The sequence below is a fragment of the Aquarana catesbeiana genome, linkage group LG08 (genome assembly GCF_042186555.1).
Source record: "Aquarana catesbeiana isolate 2022-GZ linkage group LG08, ASM4218655v1, whole genome shotgun sequence".
NCBI classification, from domain to species: domain Eukaryota; kingdom Metazoa; phylum Chordata; class Amphibia; order Anura; family Ranidae; genus Aquarana; species Aquarana catesbeiana.
In genome coordinates this window covers 290,758,266-290,779,235 of record NC_133331.1, presented here as the reverse complement: position 1 = coordinate 290,779,235, position 20,970 = coordinate 290,758,266, and the positions used below count along the sequence as shown (strand labels likewise).

Here is a 20,970-nt window from a genome sequence, read left to right as displayed (position 1 = left end):
TCCTGGCATCAGGTGCCCCCGGCAGAGTCCGTCCTTGCATCAGGTGCCCCCGGCAGAGTCCGTCCTCGCATCAGGTGCCCCCAGCAGAGTCAGTATGGACCCCCTCAGTGCAGACCCCCCTCCCTCAGTGCAGACCCCCCTCCCTCAGTGCAGACCCCCCTCCATCAGTGCAGACCCCCCTCCATCAGTGCAGACCCCCCTCCATCAGTGCAGACCCCCCTCCATCAGTGCAGACCCCCCTCCATCAGTGCAGACCCCCCTCCATCAATGCAGACACCATCAGTGCAGACCCCCTCCATCAATGCAGACCCCCTCAGTGCAGACTCCCCTCCATCAGTGAAGACGCCCTCAGCAGACCCCCCCCCTCCCATAACGCCCCCCAGGCCTCAGCACATGTCCATTACAGTGGCCGCCGGCGCCGAGTGTTCAGTGGAGAGGGGAGGGGCCGATCCTTGCTTGAGGAGAGGCCGATTCATTGGCTGCACGGATCGAACCCCCTTCCCCTCTTTACTGAACATAAGGGGGGAGCGTTCTAACGGCAGCAGCGGGACCGGCTGCCATTTTACTGAAGCCTGCTTGCCAAAAACATGTAAAATGCAAACATTCCCGATTTCCCTGGGCAAATCCCGATTTGGAACAGCCTCCGATCGGGACGAGAGTCCCAAAATCAGGATTGTCCCTGGAAAATCGGGACTGTTGGCAACTATGTATTCCTCTTCAAAGTTAGGACGTATATTGGCGTGCGGCGGTCCAGAAGTGGTTAAGGTTACATGACCTTAAAGGGGTTGTAAAGGTGAAAAAACTTTTGACAATACCGCCGCCCCCAGCCCCCCCCGTTTTACTTACCTGACACCTCGAAACTCAGCCGCTCGCTCCCGACATCTCTATTGCTGCTCATCCTGGTCTCCGATTGGCTGCAGTGGATGGATTGAAAGCAGCGCAGCCATTGGCTCGCGCTGCTGTCAATCACATCCAATGACACGGCGCGCCGGGGGGCGGGGCCGAGTGATACAGCGAGCGGCTATAGCCGCCGGCTGTATCACGGGAGCGCGCCCGCAATAACTAACCACCATGCGAGGGAGCTCGCATTAAGGTGGTTAGTTCTTGCGGGGAGGAGCTGAAACAGCCACTGAGGGACCCCAGAAGACCAGGTTCGGGGCCACTCTGTGCAGAACGAGCTGCACAGTGAAGGTAAGTATAACATGTTTGTTATTTAAAAAAAAAAAAAAAATTACCTTTACAACCCCTTTAAAAAAAAAAAAAAGGCACACCACTAATGCTGCAAAAAACGGCGCTAAAGCGCCGCAAAAATACCCAACGTTTTATGTTCAGTTTTTGAGCGCCTCAATGTGAACACAACTACATTCGTGTTTGTTGGCCGACATTTTGTGCACCGTTAGTATCCAAGACAAGTTCCCGGCACATGCCCTTCGGTCAAAAGTCTGGCGCTCTGTTGGCCAACGATCCGATTGTGCGTACGAGGCTTAAGTCTCTACGCATAGACAGGAAGTGATGTCAGAATAAAGCCTCGTACACACGATCGGATTGTTGGCCAACAGAGCGTCAGACTTTTGTCCAAAGGGCGCGTGTCGGGAAATTGTCTTGGATACGAACGGCGCACAATTGTGGGCCAACAAACACGAACGTGGAATTTCAGCTCTTGAGCGCCACCCTTTGGGCACTTTCTGCTAATCTTGTGTTTGGTGAGCGTTCATTCCGAGCATGCGTGTTTGTACTTTTGGACTTATGTGTGATGGACTTGTGTACACACGATACAAAAATACGATAACAGACCGCTGTCCGCCAAAAATTTACTAGCCTGCCATCAAACATTTTAAGTTGGACAACAATTGTCTGGTGGAGCGTACTAACAGTCTGTCATCACACAATTCCTGGCTGAAAATCCGATCGTGTGCACGAGGTTTAAGTCTCTACGCATAGACAGGAAGTGATGTCAGGTGCAGAGAGTAGGTCTCTATGGAAATATGGACAGGAAGTCTCTATGGTAGACAGGAAGTGATGTCAGCTACAGACAGGAAGCTAGAGGTGATTTGGGAGGAAGTAGAGAGGAGACATTGCTGGACCTGGCATCAGAGGAGGTAATAAGATCTTATTTTATATTTACACCCAGTAACCCCCCCGTCATGTTCCGTCCTCTTCCTCCATAGTCAGTGTGACGTCTTTTATCTCCAGCAGATGCACCATATAATAAAGTAAAAGGAAAGTAATAAACCAACAATTAAAGTAGAAGTTCGGGTTGCCACTTTTTTTTTCAAGCCAAACCCGACCACTTTACTGTTGCACAGCAAACTTTTTTATCTATCCCAATCAATATACACTTATTGGGATTTTTTTTTTTTACCAAAAATATGTAGAAGAATACACATTGGACTATTGATGAAGAAATATGTTTTTGTTTTTTTTTTTACTTTTTTTTTTTTTTTTTTTGGATGTGTTTTATAGCAGAATGTAAAAAATATAGTTTTTTTGTTTTTTTTCAAAATTGGCTTTAAAAAAAAAAAACAAAAAAAAAAAGACAACCCATAAGAAAATGTAAAGGAGGTGACGTTCCGACCAAAAATGCTTACTGCGCATGCCCTCCAACATGGCCACTATGGTTTCCTAATCTGACAGAACACAAAGGCAGCAGCGGACATCTTGTTACACCCAGGCAAGTCTTGAATTTCACACTTATGTTAGCAGTAGACTCCCCTTATATACCGAAATAGACTATTTCACCGCGACCGAGTAAGGGTGTCGGTCATTTGGCGCTGAGGGACATTTTCCATCAGTTTGGTGCTAAGCAGTGTAAGGTGTACCAAGATGGCCGTCGGCACTTTCTGACTGCAGGCTTGCCGCTGCTTTTCAAATACAGTATTTTTACATCTGTGGACACTGTTTTGATGTTGCATTTGAAAAGCAGCGGCAAGCCTGCAGTCAGAAAGCACCGACGGCCATCTTGGTACACCTTACACTGCTGAGCACCAAACTGGTAGTCATTTGGCGCCGAGGGACATTTTCCGACACCCTTACTCGGACGCGGTTTAATAGTCGATTTCAGTATATAGAGGGGAGTCTACTGTTACTTCACCGCAACCGAGTAAGGTTGGAGGAAAATGTCCCTCAGCACCAAATGACTATCAGTTACCATCATTTATACAGCGATCAGTGCTATAAAAATGCACTGATTAGGCTTCGTGCACATGAGACGCCGGTGCAAACTCTGCTGAACACGTTTTTAAAAGCTGAAACCGGCATTTAGAAACGCCCGTTTTGCCGCATTTGCATGCCGCGTTTTACTGCGTTTGCATCTAGAAGCGTCTGCAGAGCAGAGAATGACATTTTGCGACCCAAATTTGGGGCCCAGTATCTCAGGGTGACTTGGTGCTAGGAACCCCAAATATGGTATGCAAACAGAGTGGAACTAGCACTACAACATATCCACAGCTGGGGTTCCTAGCACCAAGTGGCCCCGAGATACAGGGCCCCAAAGTCGGGTTGCAAAATGTCAAGCACTTCTGCAGCAGAAAATTACATTTTGCAACCCGAATTTGGGGCCCAGTATCTCAGGGTCACTTGGAGCTAGGAACCCCAAATTTGGTATGCAAACACAGTGGAACTAGCACTACAACATATCCAAAGCTGCCTTCCTAGCACCAAGTGGACCTGGGATACGGGGCCCCAAATTCGGGTCGCAAAATGTCATTCTCTGCTGCAGAAAAGTGCTTGACATTTTGCGACCCGACTTTGGGGCCCCGTATCTCGGGGGCCACTTGATGCTAGGAAACCCAAATTTGGATATGTTGTAGGGCTAGTTCCACTGTGTTTGCACACCAAATGTGGGGTTCCTAGCACCAAGTGACCCCGAGATATGGGGCCCCAAAATGAGAAAATGACATTTTGCGACCCAAATTTGGGGCTCCGTATCTAGGGGGCCACTTGGCGCTAGGAACCCCAAATTTAGATATGTTGTAGTGCTAGTTCGACTGTGTTTGCATACCAAAGGTGGGGTTCCTAGCTCCAAGTGACCCCAAGATACAGGGCCCAAAATTTGGGTCGCAAAATGTCATTCTCTGCTGCAGAAAAGTGCTTGACATTTTGCAACCCGAATTTGGGGCCCCGTATCTCGGGGACCATTTGGTGCTAGGAAACCCAAATTTGGATATGTTGTAGGGCTAGTTCCACTGTGTTTGCACACCAAATGTGGGGTTCCTAGCACCAAGTGACCCCAAGAGATGAGGCCCCAAAATCAGAAAATGACATTTTGCAACCTAAATTTGGGGCCCCGTATCTCGGGGGCCACTTGGCGCTAGGAACCCCAAATTTGGATATGTTGTAGTGCTAGTTCGACTGTGTTTGCACACCAAACGTGGGGTTCCTAGCTCCAAGTGACCCCAAGATCGCAAAATGTCATTCTCTGCTGCAGAAAAGTGCTTGACATTTTGCGACCCGAATTTGGGGCCCCGTATCTCAGGGCCACTTGGCTCTAGGAACCCCAAATTTGGATATGTTGTAGTGCTAGTTCCACTGTGTTTTGCATACCAAATTTGGGGTTCCTAGCACTAAGTGGCCCAGGGATATTTCTGTATTTTCTGGTCCAAAAAATAGGGTTCCTTTAAAAACACTTCTAAACGCGGTACTGGCGTTTACCCGCGTTTGGCGTCTGAAACGTGGAAAACGTTTGCGTCCGAACCCATTTTTTTGCTTCTGGAAAAACGAGGTTAAACACAACTGCCTAAAAAACGCCAAAAAACGAGAATGTGTACATGGACACATAGGATAACATTGAATGAGTTCAGGGGCAGTTGAAAAAAGTGTCCAACTGCCTCTGAACGTGCGTTTAACAGCATCTCGTGTGCATGAGGCCTAACTGTGTAAATGACACTGGCAGGGAAGGGGGTTAAACACTAGGGGGCGATCAAGGGGTTAAGTGTGTCTTAGGGAGTGATTCTAACTGTGAGGGGGAGGGGCTACTAGTCACATGACAGTGATCACTGCTCCCGATGACAGAGAGCAGTAGATCTCTGTCATGACACAAGGCAGAACGGGGAAATGCCTTGTTTACATAGGCATCTCCCCGTTCTTCCGCTCCACACCGCAATTGCAGGCTGCCGGCGAACATTGAGTTCCCGGGAAACCCGCGGGCATGCTCCCGTGGCGGGCGCGTGTGCCCGATAGGAGGCAAATTTAAAGGGACGTACCTGTACGCCCATTTGCCTGCCTGTGCCATTCTGCCGACGTATATCTGTGTGCGACGATCGGCAAGCAGTTAATGAGTGACGTTTGGCAGGATGTGGCGAAGTGGGCGGTCATGCCTCGTGTACTCCGTGCAGCTTATGGGGGAGCATTTGATGGCCTTGTTTTTACATATGTAGTTGGGGGGGGGGAGGGGGTGGTATAAACACACCAGTGAGGAGTATTTTTACCACCCCCCCCTGTGATCGCTGTGACAACTGTACTGCAAAGGCAAGGCCAGAAGTGGGAGCTGTTTGCTGCTGAATGTACTGTAAACCAGTGTGTTTCCCCCAACTCCAGTCCTTCCATTATTTTGCACCGGTGATTTGATCGGTTTCACAGCCTTAGGCAGGCCGTACACGGGGTCGAATTTCGAAATTTTTTTTTTTTTTTTTTTTTTTTTTCGAAAATCTTATATAAGGATTTTCGTTCGTATTTCGCACCATTAGTGGGGCTGCAGCAACAGGCGATTTTCGTGCGGCCATCAAATTTGAGTAATCGGACATGTTTACGGTATTTTTTTTTTTTGAAAAGTGAACGATTTTTCTAATCGATGATGGGGACAATCGTGCGAGAAATGTAATCGATAAAAAGAAATGCGCATGTGCAAGAAAAGAAAGTTCCCGGAAAGAAAAGAAGATTCCCGGCCACGAAAATTCTTTTCTGTAGCAACACTGAAGGCTTGGTTGGCCGGATTTCAAAATCAATGGCGGCGCCATCGGATCACAAAACGCACAAATTTTCTGATTTTTCAAAAGAAAATTCTTTCGAAATTCGACCATGTATGGCCAGCCTTGGTATTTACCACAGCCGTTTCATCTGAGGGAAGTCCTGAAAACACGACCTGTTGGGGGGCCTTGAGGACTGGAGTTGAGAAACACTGTTGTAAGTAAAGGATGGAGGTGAGATTAGGTCAGGTCAGGGGCAAAAGGTGGACTTCGTCCCAAAGTGGACCTGTTCTTTAATTGAGAATTGTATGACAATGTAGTATATTTATTTTGGGATATGTAGTAGTGCAGAGACAAGACATGCATCATTGGGGCATGCTGGGATTTGTAGTAGTACGGGGAGAGGAGATGTGTCAGTATGACATGCTGAGTCCTGTAGGTCTATATATACAGGAGATACGTTGGATGTGATGGGACTTGTCGTAGTACTGAGACAGTAGATGGCCATAGTTACGTCCCAGGAGGTTGTCTCCACAATGGATGACCCACATGGCAGCAGACTGAATATTCGCATCCGAGATTCTACAGATCTGATCGTTGTTTACTGTCCATCTTCACATGTACAGATCACAGGACCACGTAAGTGAGGACTGACGAGGACCGGAGTCACGCGACTGAGAAGACACTCTGAGAGGATGACCCTCATTGCTGACACAGGAAGTTGCCCTAACAAGGACAGCTGGGGTAATATGACTGAGAAGATACTCAACCTCACCCTGGAGATCATCTACCTTCTGACCAGAGAGGTGAGGAGGATTCTGGGAGGTCACATGACATCACTCTTATCTCTATTAATAAAACACAGACCTGACCGGAGAGGTGAGGAGGATTCTGGGAGGTCACATGACATCACTCTTATCTCTATTAATAAAACAGACCTGACCGGAGAGGTGAGGAGGATTCTGGGATTCTAACATGATATTCCTATTTGTTTTCCAATACAGAGATTTAGTCCTCTGAAGTCAGGAGATCAGATGACCATCACAGTGGCTTCACCTAATTCCCCGAAACCTGAGAGAAACATCCACAGAAAGATTCTAGAAGTCACCAAGAAGATGATGGAGCTGCTGGCAGGAGAGGTGAGCGGTGCCGGGAATTCTGGGACATTATCCAGTAACAGACAAGGGATGTGTCTGGATGGTGACTGTATCATTGTGTGTGTCAGGTTCCTATAAGGTGTCAGGATGTCACTGTCTATTTCTCCATGGAGGAGTGGGAGTATTTAGAAGGACACAAGGATCTCTACAAGGACGTCATGATGGACAATCAGCCGCCCCTCACATCACCGGGTAAGAGGAGACTTTATTGTAAAGGAGAGAGCAGTACGGAGGGTCCACCTAGATCTCCCATCATCTGATAAATACATAGAAACAATGTATTCAGTCAGTGTTTGTGTTTCCTACAGATGGATCCAGTAATGGGAACCCACCAGAGAGATGTCCCTGTCCTCTGTATTCCCGGGATTCCACACAGGAAGGTCACGCCACCCCCCCGCATGATCAGGTAGATGAGGAACAATCACTGATAATATCATTAGGATCTGTACATTATCTGCATTGTTACAATTGATGTCATTTTTATTACATATTCAGAGTGGAAACCTGAGGGACTCTAAAGTGAAGGATAAGGAAGAGATAATAGAGGATGATGAGGATGGGGTGATGGAGGGGTTTCCAAAAGGACACAAAGATCTGTACCAGGACACCATGGTGGAGTCATCCAGCAACAGAAACTCACCAGAGAGATGTCCCCGTCCTCTGTACTCTCTGAATTCCATAGAGGAAGATCACACCATCCCTCACCATGATCAGGTAGATGATGAACAATCACTGATAGTATCATTAGGATCTGTACATTATCTGCATTGTTCCCATTGGTGTCATTTTTATTATATATTCAGAGTGGAAACCTGAGAGATCCTGAAGTTGAGGGTAAAGAAGAGACAATAGAGGATGATGAGGATGGGGTGATGGAGGAGTCAGAGTTTCCAAAAGGACGCAAAGATCTGTACCAGAACACCATGGAGGAGTCATCCACCTACAGAAGCCCACCAGAGAGATGTCCCCATCCTCAGTATTCCACACAGGAAGGTCACACCATCCCTCACCATGATCAGGTAGATGAGGATCTAGGACTCAAGATTGTCCAGGTATGATCTTTTTTCATTATATGTAGTATTTGTTTATTGGTACTTGCTATTTTCCTCTAGTCACATTTGTGTTGCTTTAGTGGGAAGACGAATTGGATATAAAAGTAGAGGAGGAAGAGGAGGAGGAACCTGTGAGGGGTGATCAGCAGTCTATGGAGGAGGTTGGGAAGTTGGCAGAAATTAAAGAGAAGGAATCTTCCTTAGATATCAGCTCAGGTGAGTAATACATGCATAAAAAGGTCTAGTGATCAGTTGTATAACGCTCCTCAATATAACGTCATGTTCCCAACAAATGAGGAGGAGATACTGTACATCATATGAAAGGTCCATCTCCATTCCTCAATATAACGTCATGTTCCCAACAAATGAGGAGGAGATACTGTACATCATATGAAAGGTCCATCTCAATTCCTCAATATAACGTCATGTTCCCAACAAATGAGGAGAAGATACTGTACACCATATGAAAGGTCCATCTCCATTCCTCAATATAACGTCATGTTCCCAACAAATGAGGAGGAGATACTGTACACCATATGAAAGGTCCATCTCCATTCCTCAATATAACGTCATGTTCCCAACAAATGAGGAGAAGATACTGTACACCATATGAAAGGTCCATCTCCATTCCTCAATATAATGTCATGTTCCCAACAAATGAGGAGGAGATACTGTACATCATATGAAAGGTCTATCTCAATTCCTCAATATAACGTCATGTTCCCAACAAATGAGGAGAAGATACTGTACACCATATGAAAGGTCCATCTCCATTCCTCAATATAACGTCATGTTCCCAACAAATGAGGAGGAGATACTGTACACCATATGAAAGGTCCATCTCCATTCCTCAATATAATGTCATGTTCCCAACAAATGAGGAGGAGATACTGTACACCATATGAAAGGTCCATCTCCATTCCTCAATATAATGTCATGTTCCCGACAAATGAGGAGGAGATACTGTACACCATATGAAAGGTCCATTTCCGTTCCTCAATATAACGTCATGTTCCCAACAAATGAGGAGGAGATACTGTACACCATATGAAAGGTCCATCTCCATTCCTTAATGTAACGTCATGTTCCCAACAAATGAGGAGGAGATACTGTACACCATATGACCTCTACCGTTAATTCAATTTTTCTTTACAGAAAATGGTCATGACATTCAGTTTACCTCGAAGAGACATCTCCCCTCACATCCAATCTATAACACAGAAGATAATGCCACAACCCAACGCTCTCGGAGAATGGACCCAGTTACTGGACATCTCAAAGTACTCCCTGATATGAGGTCACCAGATCTCTCTGTTCCTGAGGAACCTTCCGTTGACAATCTGGAGAACGTTACGCGTCAAAGAAACAAGAAGATGTTTTCCTGTCCTGAATGTAATAAATCTTTTACAACAAAAGCGTATCTTGCCATCCATAAGCGGATACATGACGGACCACGCCCATTTGTGTGCCTGGAGTGCGGGAGAAGCTTTATCTCCAACTCGTATTTACTTCGACATCAAAGATATCACAGCGAACTGAGGCCCTATCCATGTCTAGAGTGCGGGAAATCCTTCAAGGAAAAATCAGTCCTTGTCCAGCATCTGAGAATTCACAGCGGCGACAGGCCATTTCCTTGCTCGGAGTGCAGTCAGCGCTTCGTCCAGAAGGCTCATCTGAGGAGACATCTCCGAGTTCACACCGGCGAGACCCCTTTCTCTTGCAAGCAGTGCGGGAAAGGTTTTACGCGGAAAGATATGCTCACCTTGCATGAGCGGGGACATGTGAACGAGCGCCCGTTTTCCTGCCCGGAGTGCGGGAAACGCTTCAAACAGCAGTTCTGTCTTGTCCGGCATCAGAAGCTCCACAAGGAAAAGGGCTCGTCCTCCCGCTCGGCACTTCTTTCAAACCAAAACCTGAATTTCTGAGGTCACGCCAGTCAAATAGTCTTTTACATGCATATAGTGCGGGAAAAGTTCAAAAGGGTTGTTTGAGAAAGCCACTTTACCTGTTTGGAGTGTGGGAGAGGCTTCTCGTGAAAGTTCAGGCTCATGTTGAAGGCCTACGTTGGTGAGAAGACGTTTTTCTGTGTGGGAAATGTTTAATTCAAAAAGGAGAACCTGTTCTTTTATAGGATAGTTTACACAAATGAGAGTTCTTATCCATTTTCAATGTGAGGGAAGTGTTACACATGGAAATAGCACCAGAGTAGCAGTGTCCTTTTCTGCATCCAGTGTGCAAGAAGTGGTTTAAACTCAGGGAAGTCACAACGGACAAAAAGCCTTCACGTGCTCATAGTACGGGAAATGTTCAAAACTTCATAGACACCAGAGATTTGACCCCGGCGAGAAGCCCCTTTTTCTGTTTGGAGTGTGGCAGATGCTTCTTCGTGAAAGTTCAGGTCTTCATAGCCAAGTTGAAGGCCTACAGTGGGGAAAATAATGATTTGCTCCACTGCAGATTGTGTAAATTTGCCCACTTACAAAGAAATGAAGGGTCTATCGTTTTTTATCATTGGTATATTTTATATGATGGAGACAGAATATCAACCAAAAATCCAGAAAAAACTACATTTTTTTTAGTACTTGGTGGAGAAACCCTTGTTGGCAATCAGAGGTTAGACGTTTCTTGTAGTCGGTGACCAGGTTTTCACACATCTCAGGAGGGCTTTTGGTCCACTCTTCTTTAATGATCTCAACTCAAAGTTTCATCTCCCTCCATAAATTTCGGATTTAGGTCTGGAGACTGTCTAGGCCACTCCATGACCTTATTGTGCTTCTTCTTGAGCCACTCCTTTGTTGCCTTGGCGGTATGTTTTGGGTCATTGTCATGCTGGAAGACCCATCCACGAGCCATCTTCAGTGTTCTGGCTGAGAGAAGAAGGTTCTCCTCCAAGATTTGGTGAACAGGTTTTCACACATCTCAGGAGGGATTTTGGTCCACTCTTCTACAGATCTTCTCTAAATCCTTAAGGTTACCTGGCAACTCAAAGTTTCAGTTTGGGTCATTGTCATGCTGGAAAACCCATCCACGACCCATCTTCAGTGTTCTGGCTGTAAATAAGTATTTGATTCCCAAGCAAAACATGACTTAGTACTTGGTGGAGAAACTTGGTGGACTTGTCTTTTGTCAACCTCACCTACTATGTAACTATGAAACCCTTGTTGGCAAGCACAGAGGTCAGACATTTCTTGTAGTTGGTGACCAGGTTTGCAGACATCTCGGGAGGGATTTTGGTCCACTCTTCTTCTACAGATCTTCTCTAAATCCTTAAGGTTACCTGGCAACTCAAAGTTTCAGTTTCCTCCATAAATTTTCTATCAGATTAAGGTCTGGAGACTGGATAGGCCACTCCATGACCTTATTGTGATTCTTCTTGAGCCACAACTTTGTTGCCTTGGCGGCGGTATGTTTTGGGTCATTGTCATACTGGAAGACCCATCCACGAGCCATCTTCAGTGTTCTGGCTGAGAGAAGAAGGTTCTCCTCCAAGATTTTACAATACATGGCCCCGTTCCATTAGTCCCTCAATACGGCAAAGTCGGTCTGTACCTTTTTAGCAGAGAAACGGCCCCAATGCATCATGTTTCCACCTCCCTGCTTGACTGTAGGGATGGTGTTCTTAGGGTCATAGCTTTTTTTCTTTCTCCAAACATGTTGAGTTGATGCCAAAGAGCTCAATTTAGGTCTCGTCTGACCACAGCACCTTCTCCCAATCCTTCTCTGAATCATTTAGATGTTCGTTGGCAAACTTCAGACGGGTCTGTACATGTGCCTTCCTGAGGAGGGGGACCTTGTGGGTGCTGCAGGATTTCAATCCATGTCAGTGTATTGCGTTAGTCAGCATTTTTATTTCTCCAAACACGTTCCATTGGCCCCTCCAATGTGGCAAAGTTGGTCTGTACCTTTAGCAGAGAAACACCCCCAAAGCATCATGTTTCCACCTCCGTGCTCGACTGTAGGGATAGTGTTCTTGGGGTCATAGTCGGCATTGGTCTTCCTCTAAACAAGGCAAGTCGAGTTAATGCCAAAGAGCTCAATTTTGGTCTCGGAAATTTGCCAACGAACATCTAAATGATTCAGAGAAGGATTGGGAGAAGGTGCTGTGGTCAGACGAGACCTAAATTGAGCTCCTTGGCATCAACTCGACTTGCCTTGTCAGCATTTGTCTTCCCCTAAACAAGGCAAGTCAAGTTAATGCCAAAGACCTTAATTTAGGTTCTCGTCTGACCACAGCACCTTCTCCCAATCCTTCTCTGAATCATTTTAGATGTTCATCGGCAAACTTCCGAGACCAAAATTAAGCTCTTTGGCATTAACTCAACTCGCCTTGTTTAGAGGAAGACCAATGCCGCTTATGACCCTAAAAAACACCATCCCTACAGTCAAGGATGGAGGTGGAAACATGATGCTTTGGGGCTGTTTCTCTGCTAAAAGTACAGACCAATTTTGCCACATTGAGGGGCCAATGGAACGGGGGCCATGTATTGTAAAATCTTGGAGGAGAACCTTCTTCCCTCAGCCAGAACACTGAAGATGGGTCGTGGATGGGTCTTCCAGCATGACAATGACCCAAAACATACCACCAAGGCAACAAAGGAGTGACTCAAGAAGAAGCACATTAAGGTCATGGAGTGGCCTATCCAGTCTCCAGACCTTAATCTGATAGAAAATTTATGGAGGAAACTGAAACTTTGAGTTGCCAGGTAACCTTAAGGATTTAGAGAAGATCTGTAGAAGAAGAGTGGACCAAAATCCCTCCTGAGATGTGTGCAAACCTGGTCACCAACTACAAGAAACGTCTGACCTCTGTGCTTGCCGACAAGGGTTTCATAGTAGGTGAGGTTGAAAAAAGACACAAGTCCACCAAGTTCCTCCACCAACTACTAAGTCATGTTTTGCTTGGGGATCAAATACTTATTTTACTCACTGAACTGCAACTCCATTTATAACTTGTATGTGTGGTTTTTTTTTTTTCTGGATTTTTGGTTGACTTTCTCCCTCTGTCATATAAAATACACCTATGATAGACCCTTCATTTCTTTGTAAGTGGTCTTCAGGGGATCCAATCATTATTCCCCCCCACTCGTTGTTGAGAGGTCCTCTGTTCGGAGTGAGGGAAATGTTTTATTCAAAATTAGAGAAGCTCTTCTTTTTTTTATAGGAGAGTTCTTCTCCTCCGTGTCCCCAATGTGCGGGAAGTGTTCCTCTCGATCCAGAGTAGAGTCGGGTCTCTCTTTTTTTTTTTTTCTTCTGCATCCAGGGTGGAAGAAGCGGTCTAACCTTTAGAAGAAGAAGTCACACTGGACAAAACCTCTTCAGGCGCTCGTAGTGCGGGAAATGTTCAGAACTTTGTAGACAGCAGAGAGGTCCTAGCGGTGAAGAAGTCCTTCTCGTGAGGCTTCTCGTTCCTCCATGTTGGAGGTCTATGTGGGGGGTGAGGAGCCGTTTTTTCCTGTTCAGAGTGCGGGAAATGTTTAAGAAGTTGGATTTCCATAACACAGAGATCGTCTCCGGTGATGTCATTTATTAAATATTTTTAGATATTTTATTTTTTTTTTCTGTGTTTTTGAACAAATAGTACTAAAAGTTTACAGTTCCTTCCGGTTTGTATTTTTGTCCTCTCTGGTTCTGTAATAATAAAAGTGTGAAATAAATCCTGTCTGTGTTCCTTCCATCGCTTATGATAGATCCGGTGATGTCATCGCTGGCTCTCTGCGCTTCTCTATGCAATGCGGGCAGATCATGGCTGGTGAGGGGGAGGGGCTGTACATACCTTCCTAAAAAAAACAAATCACAATTCACTCCACAACCAGCTGCACATACTCATCCTTCCAATGCTCCCTCCAGCTGCACATGCTCATCTTCTCTTTGCTCCTCGAGCTGCACATACTCATCCTCTCATCACTCCCTCCAGCTGCACATACTCCATAGTTCCTTTTGCTCAACCCAGTTGCAAATACTTTTCTTACCCTTGCTTAATCCAGCTGCACATACTCATCTAACCTTTTGCACCATCTAGCTGCACATACTTATTTTTCCGTTGCTCAACCCAGTTGCATATACTAATCTTCCCTTTGCTTATTACAGCTGTGCATACTCATCTTCCCTTTTGCACCATCCAGCTGCGCACATGCTCATCTTCCCTTTGCACCATCCTAATGCACATACTCATCTTCCCATTTGCTCAATCCAGTTGCACATACTCATTGGTACGGCAGAACATCCATCTGTTCTATTGCTAGAACACTGCACTTCCTCTCTCTCACCAGAAGGGGGAGACCAGACAGGAAGTGATGTCGGGTAAACACAGGATGTTCCGTCGCATTAGGCGACCTGTCAGAATGTGTAACGGAAGTGACGTTCCGTCGCCACCATCTTGCTACACCCCGCACTCCTCCACTGTAAGGATACACTGAGGAGGGGGAAAGCGGACATCTTGCTACACCCACCAGAGCCTTGCTTTTCACACTTATTTTTAACAGTAAACTGAGGTTATAAAGTGAAATTCTGTATTTATAAGCTGAGTTTACTGTTAAAAATAAGCGTGAAATGCATAGCTCCCAACTGTCCCTGATTCCGAGGGACTGACCCCATAGCTCCCAACTGTCCCTGTTTCCGAGGGACTGTCCCCAGAGCTCCCAACTGTCCCTGATTCCGAGGGACTGTCCCCAGAGCTCCCAACTGTCCCTGATTCCGAGGGACTGTCCCCATAGCTCCCAACTGTCCCTGATTCCGAGGGACTGTCCCCAGAGCTCCCAACTGTCCCTGATTCCGAGAGTCTGTCCCCATAGCTCCCAACTGTCCCTGATCCTGAGGGACTGTCCCCATAGCTCCCAACTGTCCCTGATTCCGAGGGACTGTTCCCATAGCTCCCAACTGTCCCTGATTCCGAGGGACTGTTCCCATAGCTCCCAACTGTCCCTGATTCCGAGGGACTGTTCCCATAGCTCCCAACTGTCCCTGATTCTGAGGGACTGTCCCCATAGCTCCCAACTGTCCCTGATTCCGAGGGTCTGTCCCCATAGCTCCCAACTGCCCCTGATTCCGAGGCTCTGTCCCCAGAGCTCCCAACTGTCCCTGATTCCGAGGCTCTGTCCCCAGAGCTCCCAACTGTCCCTGATTCCGAGGCTCTGTCCCCAGAGCTCTCAACTGTCCCTGATTCCGAGCTTCTGTCCCCATAGCTCCCAACTGTCCCTGATTCGGAGGGTCTGTCCCCAGAGCTCCCAACTGTCTCTGATTCCGAGGGACTGTCCCCATAGCTCCCAACTGTCCCTGATTCCGAGGGACTGTCCCCTTAACTCCCAACTGTCCCTGATTCCGAGAGTCTGTCCCCATAGCTCCCAACTGTCCCTGATCCTGAGGGACTGTCCCCATAGCTCCCAACTGTCCCTGATTCCGAGGGACTGTCCCCATAGCTCCCAACTGTCCCTGATTCCGAGGGACTGTTCCCATAGCTCCCAACTGTCCCTGATTCTGAGGGACTGTCCCCATAGCTCCCAACTGTCCCTGATTCTGAGGGACTGTCCCCATAGCTCCCAACTGTCCCTGATTCCGAGGGTCTGTCCCCATAGCTCCCAACTGCCCCTGATTCCGAGGCTCTGTCCCCAGAGCTCCCAACTGTCCCTGATTCCGAGGCTCTGTCCCCAGAGCTCCCAACTGTCCCTGATTCCGAGGCTCTGTCCCCAGAGCTCCCAACTGTCCCTGATTCCGAGGGACTGTCCCCAGAGCTCCCAACTGCCCCTGATTCCGAGGGACTGTCCCCACAGCTTCCAACTGTCCCTGATTCCGAGGGACTGTCCCTGATTTGGAGCAATGTCCCCCTGTCCCTCTTTCCTCCTCATTTGTCCCTCATTTTGGTCTGATCTATATAGTTGTATATAAAATGCACTTTTTATCTATCAAAAAGTGTTTTTCAGTGCTAAACCTTTCATCTGATTTCTAAATTGCTGCATTTGTAAATTCCAAAAGCCAATATAAAGGAATAGTAGTGGTTAAAAAGCACTTGTGTGTTTAACCAATCTTGTTTTTTGTACAATTCTCCTTTAAGGGGGCGTGCATACTTCTGCTGATAGGTGTCCCTAATTCCCATCTCAAAAAGTTGGGAGATATGGAAATGCAAAACTCCAGTGGGTGTAACAAGATGTCCGCTTGCCGCCTTCTCAGTGTATCCTTACTGTGGAGGAGTGCGGTGGTGTAGCAAGATGGCGGCGACAGAACGTCACTTCCGTTACCAATTCTGACGGGACGCCCAATGTGATGAAACACGGACAATGATGCGGGTTACAGACAGGAAGTGACTTCATATACAGACAGGAAGTTCCGGGTGAGAGGTGAGTCAGGAGGAAGTGGAGAGGAGACATTGCAGGAACTGGCAGAAGAGGAGGTAATAAGATCTTATTTTCTATTTATACCCAGTAAACCCCCCCGTCATGTTCCGTCCTCTTCCTCCATAGTCACTGTGATGTCTTCTCCTATCAGGTATCCTGTTGTATGGAAGTGAGCCTGTGCTAATCGGTTTGGTGATGCCATAAAGGGGAGCTCCAGCCATTCCCCACCATTGTTTTGTCCTGCAGAACCAGACTTCTCCCCAATAAGTCCCCTTCCACCACCTCCACCTTTGCCTTAGGTCTGCCTGTCACGGGCAACATCTGGCAAGCAATGACACTCATCGCGGACACAGGAAGGAGTCCTAACAAGGACAGCGATGGGAGTCACATGACTGAGAGGATACTAAACCTCACCCTGGAGATCATCTACCTGCTGACCGGAGAGGTGAGGAGGATTCTGGGAGGTCACATGACATCACTCTTATCTCTATTAATAAAACACAGACCTGACTGGAGAGGTGAGGAGGATTCTGGGATGGTAAGTAGGGATCACTCATATTGTATTTTTCATTTCCACAGGACTTTGAAGTGGTGAAGAAGACCTCTAGTGAACAATGGGCACCCAACAGTCTCTTCCATGGTCCACCTGATATCACAACGTCTACACCTCACTACCAAATACCTGAAAAGCACAACATGCAGAAGATTCTAGAAGTCACCAAGAAGATGATGGAGCTGCTGACAGGAGAGGTGAGCAGTGTTGGGAATTCTGGGACATTATCCAGTAACAGACAAGGGATGTGTCTGGATGGTGACTGTATCATTGTGTGTGTCAGGTTCCTATAAGGTGTCAGGATATCACCGTCTATTTCTCCATGGAGGAGTGGGAGTATTTAGAAGGACACAAGGATCTCTACAAGGACGTCATGATGGACAATCAGCCGCCCCTCACATCACCGGGTAAGAGGAGACTTTATTGTGAAGGTGAAAGCAATTTGGAGACTCCACCTAGATCCCTCATCACCATATAGAAGGTCCATCTCCATTCCTCAATATAATGTCATGTTCCCAACAAATGTAGAGGAGATACTGTACACCATACAAAAGGTCCATCTCTATATGGTTGTTTCAAATTGAATGTCACAGCTATATGAGACCACTACTTTGTTCTTTCCAGCATATGGTGATGACATTCAGAATCAATCAAAGAGACATCTTACTTCATATCCAGAATTTAATAGTTTTATTGATGACTTTTCAGGAGGATGCTGTGATCTCTACAAGGACATCATTGTGGAGCCATTGAGTTACAAAAACCCACCAGAGAGATGTCCCCGACATTTCTATTCCTGGGATTCCACACAGGAAGGTCACACCATCCCTCATCATCATCAGGTAGATAAAGTTCTAGAACTTCAGTTATAACCCTGTACCATTTATTGCACCTACTATTTGCATTTAATACTCTGTGTTTCTATAGTGTGAAGAAGATATGGATATAAAAGCTTGGGTTAAAGAGGAAGAAGAGACACATTTGAGGGGTGATCGGCAGTCTATGGAGGAGGTTGGGATGATAGTGACAATGACAGGGAAGGAGTCTTCTCTAGATCTTAGCACAGGTGAGTATCAAATGCAGAAACGGGTCCAGTAAACAGTTGCATACCCATCATTAATATAACGTCATGTTGCCAACAAATGAGGAGAAGATACTGTACACCATATAAAAGGTCCATCTCCATTCCTCAATATAATGTCATGTTCCTAACAAATGAGGAGGAGATACTGTACACCATATGAAAGGTCCATCTCCATTCCTCAATATAATGTCATGTTCCCAACAAATGAGGAGGAGATACTGTACACCATATGAAAGGTCCATCTCCATTCCTCAATATAATGTCATGTTCCCAACAAATGAGGAGGAGATACTGTACACCATATGAAAGGTCCATCTCCATTCCTCAATATAATGTCATGTTCCCAACAAATGAGGTGGAGATACTGTACACCATATGAAAGGTCCATCTCCATTCCTCAATATAATGTCATGTTCCCAACAAATGAGGTGGAGATACTGTACACCATATGAAAGGTCCATCTCCATTCCTCAATGTAACGTCATGTTCCCAACAAATGAGGTGGAGATACTGTACACCATATGAAAGGTCCATCTCCATTCCTCAATATAACGTCATGTTCCCAACAAATGAGGAGGAGATACTGTACACCATATGAAAGGTCCATCTCCATTCCTCAATATAACGTCATGTTCCCAACAAATGAGGAGATACTGTACACCATATGAAAGGTCCATCTCCATTCCTCAATATAATGTCATGTTCCCAACAAATGAGGTGGAGATACTGTACACCATATGAAAGGTCCATCTCCATTCCTCAATATAACGTCATGTTCCCAACAAATGAGGAGGAGATACTGTACATCATATGAAAGGTCCATCTCCATTCCTCAATATAATGTCATGTTCCCAACAAATAAGTGACCCAATTTCCTCAAAATGATATTTTCATGTTTTTTCCTTTCTTATCAGATGGAGCAGATGTTCAGGACACCTCAGAAGAACATCTCATTTTAGCCTCATATTATAAGGCGGCAGATAACGTCATGGCACAAGATCCTCACAAAGAAGGTCCCATCACTCAAAGACCTTCCAATGGAGACCGATCAACCGATACCGATGAGTCTTCTGATAAATCACACATTATCAACCTAACTTTACCTCCCGTGGTGGAACCACCCCCGGGTGTGTGTCGTCCTGAGGAACCTCGTAATGTTGGCTATAGATGTTCTATATGCAATAAATTTTTCGGAGTGCGGTCCCGTTTCGTCCTACACCAGAGACTACACAGCGGCGAGCGCCCCTTCCCATGCTTGCAGTGCGGAAAATGTTTCACTTCGAAATCGGTTCTCATTAGGCATCAGCAACAGCACTCCGGGGTGCGCCCATATTCGTGCTCGGAGTGCGGCAAATCCTTTACGTGGAAGTTCGGCCTGCTGAAACACGAGAGGCGGCACACCGGCGTGAGTCTCTGTACGTGTTCCGAGTGCGGGAAAGTTTTCAGAGAGAAGGTTGACCTCGTCATGCATCAGACGAGTCACAGAGAGGAGAGGCCCTATGGCTGCTCGGAGTGCGGGCAACGTTTTAAACGCAAGACTCATCTGACGAGCCATTTCAGGGTTCACACAGGCGAGACTTTTTCATGTTCGGAGTGCGGGAAGTGTTACACGAGGAAAAACAATCTCACTGCGCACCAGAAGACGCACACAGACCAAATATCATACGCGGGTGCAGAGTGAGGGAAACCTTTCATGGCGATGAAACAAGCACCAACAAACACAAATGGAATAGTCATGCCATGCAAATACAGAGTGCGGGAAAGGTTCATTGTGAAAAGGTTTACTTATCAGAGTGAGGAAAAAGCTTATGTTGGGAATTTTATTTTGCCCAGCATTTGAAGGTCCATGTTGAAGAAAGTTCGGAGAAAGAAAGATCCAAATTTGCTGTAGGCCACAGAGTCGGCACCAGCAACACAATCTTTTCCCGCTTGGAGTGCGGGAAACTGTTATTGAAAAAATTATATATATATATCACTATTCGTTTTGCACAGAAGGACTCACACTGGCCAGAAACCCCTCCCATGTCCTGAGTACAACTAATATTTTTCACATAGAGGAAACCTTTGAATGTCAAACTCCACACTGGTGGAAAGATGAAAGTGCGGGAAATGTTTCACTTAAAAAAAAACATCTATTTCTATATCATAATTCTCCTGGCAGAAACGTGTGGGAAACAACGCCCCATAAAAATTCTACATCAGAATTGATCCATGCTGGCAGAAAGAAGTGCGGGAAATGTTTCACATTAAAAAAAAATGGTTCTGCATCAGAATTCTGCCATGTTGGCAAACAAAATGTGTGGGAAGTGTTTCACATGGAAAAAAAAAAAAATCTAACTGTACATCAGAATTCTGCCATGCTGGCAGGAAGATGTGCGGGAAATGTTTCACATGGAATAAAACCTATAAAAATCTAATTCTACATCAGTAAATAGACACTTGCATGGTATAAGTTGTAATTTTCTGTTCATACACCAATTGTTGTATAAAGCTTTTTTTTTACATTGTGTGAACGAGTTTTTTCATGTAAAGGTGGGATGAATGAGCTCCTGACTGTAATATGCTTCCTTACCGGCATACATGCCGACTGTCCCGGATTTGCTGGGACGGTTCTGCATTTTGGTCCTCTAACCTGCTGATGCTGTGTCCCGGATTTGCTGGGACAGTCCCGCATCTTGGCCCTCTAACCCGCTGACGCTGTGTCCCAGATTTGGACAGTCCTGCGTATTGGCCCTCTAACCCACTGATGCTGTGTCCCCGATTTGCTGGGACAGTCCCGCATCTTGGCCCTCTAACCCGCTAATGCTGTGTCCCGGATTTGATGGGACAGTCCCGCATCTTGGCCCCTCTAGCCCGCTGACGCTGTGCCCCAGATTTGCTGGGATAGTCCCACA

At 46.2% G+C, this 20,970-nt stretch overlaps 2 protein-coding genes across 2 annotated transcripts in view; both read left to right on the top strand.

The window, feature by feature from the left end:
• The first annotated feature begins 1,892 nt into the window (after positions 1–1,892).
• LOC141106794 (uncharacterized) overlaps positions 1,893–20,970 on the top strand; it is a 29,075-nt gene continuing 9,997 nt past the window's right edge. The window contains exons 1-9 of the mRNA XM_073597722.1: positions 1,893–2,099; positions 6,530–6,709; positions 6,908–7,042; positions 7,129–7,252; positions 7,369–7,466; positions 7,556–7,774; positions 7,864–8,112; positions 8,193–8,328; positions 9,268–10,034. Coding sequence (XP_073453823.1) covers positions 6,599–6,709; positions 6,908–7,042; positions 7,129–7,252; positions 7,369–7,466; positions 7,556–7,774; positions 7,864–8,112; positions 8,193–8,328; positions 9,268–10,034 — 1,839 coding nt within the window. The 5' untranslated portion in view covers positions 1,893–2,099; positions 6,530–6,598. The remainder of the gene's footprint in view (positions 2,100–6,529; positions 6,710–6,907; positions 7,043–7,128; positions 7,253–7,368; positions 7,467–7,555; positions 7,775–7,863; positions 8,113–8,192; positions 8,329–9,267; positions 10,035–20,970) is intronic.
• Positions 16,398–20,562, top strand: LOC141104853 (uncharacterized). The gene is made up of 7 exons (XM_073594636.1): positions 16,398–16,495; positions 16,591–16,884; positions 17,019–17,189; positions 17,276–17,399; positions 17,701–17,834; positions 17,920–18,058; positions 18,991–20,562. The coding sequence occupies exons 2-7, from the start codon at positions 16,771–16,773 to the stop codon at positions 19,755–19,757; spliced, it is 1,449 nt and encodes a 482-aa protein (XP_073450737.1). The 5' UTR covers positions 16,398–16,495; positions 16,591–16,770; the 3' UTR covers positions 19,758–20,562.

Excerpts from the sequence above, each read along its gene's own strand:
- LOC141104853 (XM_073594636.1), top strand. The coding sequence starts at position 16,771 with ATGACACTCATCGCGGACACAGGAAGGAGTCCTAACAAGGACAGCGAT. Across the intron at positions 16,885-17,018 it reads TCTACCTGCTGACCGGAGAG|GACTTTGAAGTGGTGAAGAA; the intron begins GTGAGGAGGATT and ends TCATTTCCACAG. Across the intron at positions 17,190-17,275 it reads TGGAGCTGCTGACAGGAGAG|GTTCCTATAAGGTGTCAGGA; the intron begins GTGAGCAGTGTT and ends TGTGTGTGTCAG.